A 7,426-nucleotide genomic window follows, 5' to 3' on the forward strand; every position below is an offset into this window, starting at 1 on the left:
GTAAAGTAACTAAGTACATTTACTTAAAGGCGAATTCCACACAACCATTGACCATTGGTCACGTTACGCTAGATATCTTATTCAATCGCGCATTTTTTTTTCAATTTCTTTCTTTTATTCTGTTGTAGAAGTGAGTCCATGGAATGTTGTTGTTGTATCACTTCCGCAAAGACGAGAGCCGGTGTAAGGCCCCGTCTACCTTTTCTTAAAGGACCAGCGCCATATACTGTATCTTTGTAATGTACTTGAGTACAATTTGGAGGTGTTTGTTGAGTATTTCAAATTTCCAGTGCTTTTACTTCTACTTCACTACATCTCAGACATCTCTGCAGATGTATTGCTATATTGCAGTATTGATACTTTTACTTAAGTGAAACATTTGAGTACATTTTCTACCACTGGTTCTCAGGTGGCTTAGTGGTAAAGTGCCTGCCCACCACCACCACAGAGTCTAGTTCCCTCACGAGGGAACAAGGCCCAGAGATACTTGGAACACTCCTTCACATGGGTTAAGAACCCATGATTCTCCACTTGGAGTGGGCAATCCACCATGCTGTATCTGGCCTGAGGAAAGAAAAGAAAGGCTGCATCTTCCATAATCCAACTGGAACATGCAGCAACAGCCTATCCAGCAGAATCCTGGGTTTGGCAAAGAGCGTGGTCAGCTGACCCGACCGTATACCCCATCAGCTTTCACCATTAGACTCACCCAGTAATCCCACGCCGCTCTGCCTCACAAAGCTAATCGCAGATTGTGGCTTTAATGTCCTCTAATCTAATCTGGGACAATAATAAAGGATTTATGGGACATGTCAAGGTTCCAAGTATGGCTTTAAGGGGCTTATCGCTGGGATTGAGCCCAGGCCCGGGTGGCTGGCGTTGGGCTACAATCCAGTGGGACACAGAGCTGGTTGGCCGAGCTGGGTCTTCTGAACTCGACTCATTGCTGAGCATCAAAACAAATAAACCTATAGCTTTTTGGTGGTTTATTTTCCAATTGGTATTATTCTCCTCCTCGTTGCCTTATGTGTTGTTCTCTAGTGGCTACTTTACTTTATTTACCTGTATCACAATGAGAAAGGTTTGAAAGAAACAATACATTTTGTTACTTGCATCTTAATATTCATGTTATAGTATGAATAAAACCTTTTTTGGGGGACCCACTTGCAATATCTTCATGGCCGACAAGTGGGCCCCAAAGTTTGGGAATCGCTGTTCTAACGTGTGTGCGTGTGTGCGTGTGTGTGTGTGTGTGTGTGTGTGTGCGTGTGCGTACACATGTGTGTGCGTGCATGCCTTTGTGTGTGTGTGTTCGTGCGTGTGTGTGCGTGCGTGTGTGTGTCTTGCAGGTGTGTGAGAGTCAGAAGGTGGTGATATTGGATTTGTGTACAGTGGCTCAGCGTGTGGAGATTGTCAACCCACAACCACTGGTAGAAGAGGAGAGGAGAAACCAAGAGCTAACCAATGCATCCATAAATGCCCCCACTGAAAACAGGTGTGTGTGTGTGTGTGTGTGTGTGTGTGTGTGTGTGTGTGTGTGTGTGTGTGTGTGTGTGTGTGTGTGTGTGTGTGTGTGTGTGTGTGTGTGTGTGTGTGTGTGTGTGTGTGTGTGTGTGTGTGTGTGTGTGTGTGTTAGCGTGCATGAGTACGCTGATTTAATTATTCTATACATGTTTCTAGCTATATATTATGATACAGAATATCTTGCTGTTGTGTTGTGTTGCCTGTCTTGTACCATTTTACACACTGTAACCTTGTGAGCTTGTAAATCTATTTTCGGCATTGCTGTGCACCACCATCGTACAACTAATTACAATACAGGGTTAATACAGGTCAAATCAGACTGAACAATTTAGTCGATTATGAAAAATCTATTTGAATGTCTTTCCGTGTCGATTTGTTGACATAAGAAATTACAAAAATGCATACTGTATATCACAAAATAAATAAATAAACCTACTTATCAATTTTTAATTTAACTCCCGGAGCAAGATTACGTCAGTTATTGATTCTAATAATAATAATAATAATAATAAAACTTTATTTATATAGCACCTTTCATGACATGAAATGCAGCTCAAAGTGCTTTACAGAGCAATGGAGAAAAAAAAGAAATGAAAGGCATAAACATTAAAAAAAACAAGAGCAGTAATGCAATACAGTGAGGACATGAATAACAAAAAAGATCAATTAAAAGCAAGGGTGTAGAAGTGGGTCTTGAGCTGTGCTTTAAAAATGTCTACAGACATTTTCTAAATATACTTTTTTTTTCTTCGGTTAGTTGCCTGGATCTGGGCTCGTTCACTGCTGTTCATTGCAGCCTCCCAGCTCAGCAGCCTGACACGCTGACTCCGGAACCCAACAAGGGGACAAGGGTGGAGGCTCCTGGGGCGGAACAGACACACCAGCGGGAGACGCAGAACCACTTTGATTCCTACAACCAGCTAGCGGTAGACGACATCAAACACAACAACAACAACAACAACATGGTGGCTGGTAAGCATTAGGGCCAGCAGCGTCCCAGTCTCTCCACACTTGGAGCTTTACTTGATGAAGTTATAACTCAACGCATTGACTGCCAACAGCCCCATCTAGTGTTGGCTCAGTTATATAACTCTATTGGCGAGACTCTTAGATTGAAAGCCGATGTCCTGCGATTGTCATTTAATCCACCCCAAAACATACTTTTTGTAAACTAGAATCATATAGTTTAGAGAAACAAGCCGCAAATCAAGCTAGTTTTGATCCAAAAAGAAAAATCCGAGATATCACGATACTAAAAACTGCGTCCGCATAGACGGCATAAGCCAGCGGAATTTCCATTGTTGTTTTTTTTTACCGCACCGGGAACCGTAGTGATATGAACACATACAGGTCACGGTTGATCACCGTAATCAATTGATATTTAAAAAAGGCGACCTCGGCTCCCGGGGCCTTTGGAAACCCGGCGATGTCGGTGTCAAGTGAGTTGACATTGTTTTTTCGGGGGAGTGCATGTGCTTTTTTTGATTCGGGCAACGTTCTGTGTATGTGCAAGGTTTTACAAGAAATGCATGATTTTTTTTTATTTTTTTTATCAAATGCCAGGCACGTCCTTAGCGAGGCCTATGAGACCTGTGCGGTAAGTGCTTGCATCAAGCAGCCGATATAGCTTCACACATCGACGAGTCTAAATTGACCGCAGTGGGCAGAATAAGTCGTTACATGAACAGAAACGAGTGCCCGGTCCGTCTCACGGTCTCAGTCACAGGGATGGGGACATTTTTCTTTCTTTATTTTATTGATTTCATTCTTAACCACTTAAACCCCCATCATTCATATCATGTGGGGAATATTGGCCCAAAATAGCAGATGAACACAGTGCTGCCTGTTTTGATTACAGCAAAATTAAAATGCCCTCCATCATCCGTTGTTCTCCCGCCACCCCGTCACAGCAGGCAACACATTGTTGTGTGGGGTCAAGGTGATCATTATTCCTCCTTGCCTGCAGGTATTGACTTGGCGTGCATACTGTATGTTTGCTCAAGATAGAGCCTCTCTCTCCAGTCTCCAAGACATGACCATTTCTTCTCATCCTCTCACCCGCCTTGTGTAAAGCAACTTTGAGTGCATAGGAAAATATGAATCTGAGTTATTATCATCATCATCATGATCATCATCATCATCATAGCGGCCCAGTAAACCAGAGCAGGATAAAAAGGAAAAAGAAATGAATGTGAACAATGTTAACAATCGGCTTGTTTTGTCGCCCAGCTTCTAATTGAATGGCCTCTCTCCCTCTCTCGTCTTGTTTCTTTTCTCTCATTCCCCCTCTCTCCTCCCTGCAGCACAGACGTTGACCTTGGTGAACAGTGACACGTGAGCCGCTATCAGCCTCGCGGTCCTCGACGGCGTGTCCCATAGAGCCCAGAAATGTAGCCGGCCTGCGCCACGCATGCTCCATGGCTCCCTGCGTTTACAAAACTACTGTTAACAGAGAGGATGACTGACGGCCGTCTATACAGTACAGACTGATCTGCGGGCGCTCGGGCAGGCAGACATTATATAAAGACAAAGAGGCAGAGAAAAAAAAAATCCTTAGGACCTAGTGTTAGAGCAGTGATTCTCAAATGTCAAGGACCCCCAGTGTGATAATGCATGGGCCCCTTTTTTCGTCCCTGAGACCCCAAATAACACTGTAAAACACTCAGTGTTAATTCAACTGAGCGTATACAAATTAAACCTAATGGACCTGTAATGGTACGTTTTGGATCTATTTGGTACCCTCTCTGGATTACAGACGCAAAAGGGTCCAATCAGCTCCGAATCCTATCAATCATTTAGCTGGGGACCCCCCCCTGGAATCCCCTCAAGGACCCCTAGGGGTCCTCGTCTCACGTTGAGAACCACTGTGCTAGAGGTTTAGTAGCTGCTTCTATACACACCTACTATGTCCCATAGTTTCAACACTAACCATGATGCCAAAATGTACCACCCCACCACACACGAACACAGATACCACCATAAAGACTTATTATTATTGATTGCTTATTATGAATACGGTATTACATTCATTTATTATTATTCAAGTATTCTACTGATCTATGGGGGGGATTAGTTATTTTTGAGTTGCTAACACTGCTGGGGATGAGTGTACAGTTGTATATATATTCTAGGAGCACTTGAGGATGGGCTAAGCACCAAACCAACACAACATGCAGTGCTTCACTTTCACCCCAAGGTGGCAGCCCCTGTCAACCGCACTTCAGTTTGAACTGTACCAATTCTATTATTTGAAGTTGTTTATTTTGTTTAAAAAAGAAGAAAAACTTGACCAGAGACTCCCCTGATATTATATTTTCACATCTTTTTGCACCACAAAAAGAATAGAAGAAATCACAGATGGTTTTAAACAGGCAAGCTGTTTATTGTCGGATTATACAGTACATATATAAATATAAAATTATATATGAACATAAAGAAGAATTTGTACTTCCACACAGATGCCACTTCATGCTGCTGTTTTTTGGAAAAAGAGTTGAGTATTTTAATGAGGTTGTTACCTATTTATATATTGTGAGGATGCTCTGAAAATCCTGACAACGCCAGGTTGACGATACATAAAGTATATGAATGTTATGGATTATTAGTCTGCTTTTTCAAATGTATTTCCTTCCCTTTGGTTTACATGACGTAAAACGATATACCGTAGAGAGGCTATATGGAAAGGAGCGTTTTGTCTGAATCTGTCCAAGTCCTAGGTGGAGAAAAGTCAGAGAATAGCACATGTACAAAGCAATAAGTAGGATTTTGGAACGCCAGGACTTAAAAAAAAAAAAAAAAAAAAAAAACTATTGTGTAATTTATGTACACAATGAAAATGAGCAGTGGATATTATAACTAAGAGGTTATTATTAATATTATTAGAGTCAATATGCAAAATGTTCATATCCCATCTGTTTTATATCATGTGAAATAAATGTTGATGTTCTTAAATTATCGTCTGCTTGTGAATGAATTATTTCCTGATTGCTTACATGATTTACATCATTTTTCGTGCAAAACTAATGCTTGGAATGGATGCATTATAATGAAAACCCCCTAGTTTGACATGTCACATAATGCTACTTAAAATGTAATGAAATTATTATTTATTTGCTTTATATGGCAATGCTGTGGCAACCCCGAAGGTCGTCGGCTCGGGCGCTCTAGCTAAATCATTAGAGCATGCACCCTGGGCTACATCTGCAAAATTTGGCGCTTTTAGACTAATTAGCGCAAAATCACCCTTATCTCTCCGTACTTTCCCCCACATTTTCATCTGTACTGTCACAGTGTCACACCCGATATCATATACAGTATACACCCAGCTAACATGTCCATCTGGGCCCCACTTGGGTTTTGACATGGGCTAGTTTTCACGAAGGGCCCCCCGTGTTAGCCCATATGGGCTTACGTGGGTTTCTAACCCATTGACGCCTGGTGCAACGTATACGTTGTTCTACCCTTGATGCCGGCGCGCTCTCTGTGTCTCATCAGCTATTGCTATACATGTAGCAACATAACTATTTAAAAAAAATCATCCGAATTTGAAGGTTTTCAGAAACCTTAGATCAGGCCCTAGAAGGCGTTCCCAGATTCGGTCTCAGGCATCAATGGGCTAACTGGGTGGTATCCAAATGGGCCATTTTATTTCAGAACCATGTGTGTGCCACCTGTGTTTGCCTATATGGGTTTGAACTGGGATCTGATTGGGCCTTAAGTGGGTACCAGCTGGGCGAATTATATGTGACCCATGTAGGCCACACTTGTGTCTGCCCTCATTGTCTTCCGTCCTGTTTCTGTTGTCCCCTGCTGTCGATTGTTCATTCCTACGGATAGGATGCCACATTGGCGGTGTTTCCAGTTTTCTGTAGTAGTTTCTTCAAGTGTTCAAACTTTATGACTGGATAGCACTTGATCTGTAGAGTCCTACATTACTATCTCCTACGAGCAAGGGTTAGGGTACTGTAGAATGCCGTTTTTCATCCATGGTCTCGGAGTGATTTTCGTCTTTTTTTCAAATCCACGTTTTTCATCGTTTTTTTTACCATGGGCTATAGCCCATCTCAGACGGCATACTATAGCATGCCGTTTTTCATCATTTTTGAAGAGTTGAAATTAAAAGACCAAAATCACTCGAGACAATGGACTATAGCCCATGGTCTCTGAGTGATTTTCGTCTTTCAAATCCTCGTTTTTCATCGTTTTTTTACCATGGGCTATAGCCCATCTCAGACGGCATACTATAGCATGCCGTTTTTCATCTTTTTTCTAGGATTTGAAAAAAATCCTGCCACATGATCAGGAGATGGTGGGTTCAAACCCCAGTCAAGTTCAACCAAAAGAATAAAGGTTCAGCGTCCTATCCCACCCCAGTCTTTACTGTGACTCTTTGCTTTCCACACTAACATAACAAGTAGCACAGATAAGCTGTGTTGTAGTAACCAGCAGTTAGATCAGGGTGATGAGTTGCTGTCTTTGTGATCCACAGGTCCAGGGTTCGAATCCCAAATTAGTCATAACTGTGACACTTTGCTTTGCACACTGACTTCCAGAAGGACAACTTTAAAGGAGCACAGAAATTCCCCATGATTGTGTGCCAGTAAGTGGCCCAGCGGATAAGTCAGATGATATCTGTACTATACCTAGTAGACGTGTACCGGTTCAAACCCGGCATAGGAGGGTGCTGGTTCAAATCACCAAAACCTAGGAGTGTGCCGTTGTAGGACTAGTAGCATGCCAAAGTTTGTGCTATTGCCATAGAGAATGCATTGGGCATTTAAGTTAAATAACTCAGAAACTACAAAACATTTCAAAGTAAAAAGTTCCAGCATGTGTCTCCACAGTAAGCTGAATAATAAAAAGTGTGAATGGAGTTTCTAGGTGAAAGTGGCTTTTGACGTGC

The 7,426-nt window shown here is 42.1% G+C and overlaps 1 protein-coding gene across 11 annotated transcripts in view; it reads left to right on the forward strand.

The window, feature by feature from the left end:
* plekha5 (pleckstrin homology domain containing, family A member 5) overlaps nucleotides 1–5,475 on the forward strand; it is a 243,472-nt gene extending 237,997 nt beyond the window's left edge. For 10 of the 11 annotated variants that reach the window (XM_083758115.1, XM_083758119.1, XM_083758124.1 and 7 more), the window contains 3 exons: nucleotides 1,350–1,495; nucleotides 2,282–2,496; nucleotides 3,828–5,475. In XM_083758115.1, coding sequence (XP_083614241.1) covers nucleotides 1,350–1,495; nucleotides 2,282–2,496; nucleotides 3,828–3,862 — 396 coding nt within the window. In that variant the 3' untranslated portion in view covers nucleotides 3,863–5,475. The remainder of the gene's footprint in view (nucleotides 1–1,349; nucleotides 1,496–2,281; nucleotides 2,497–3,827) is intronic. The other variant, XM_083758120.1, reaches the window with a different exon arrangement.
* Nucleotides 5,476–7,426: the final 1,951 nt, after the last annotated feature.

The sequence above is a fragment of the Protomyctophum parallelum genome, assembly GCF_964188405.1.
Source record: "Protomyctophum parallelum genome assembly, chromosome: 22".
Classification (NCBI taxonomy): Eukaryota; Metazoa; Chordata; class Actinopteri; order Myctophiformes; family Myctophidae; genus Protomyctophum; species Protomyctophum parallelum.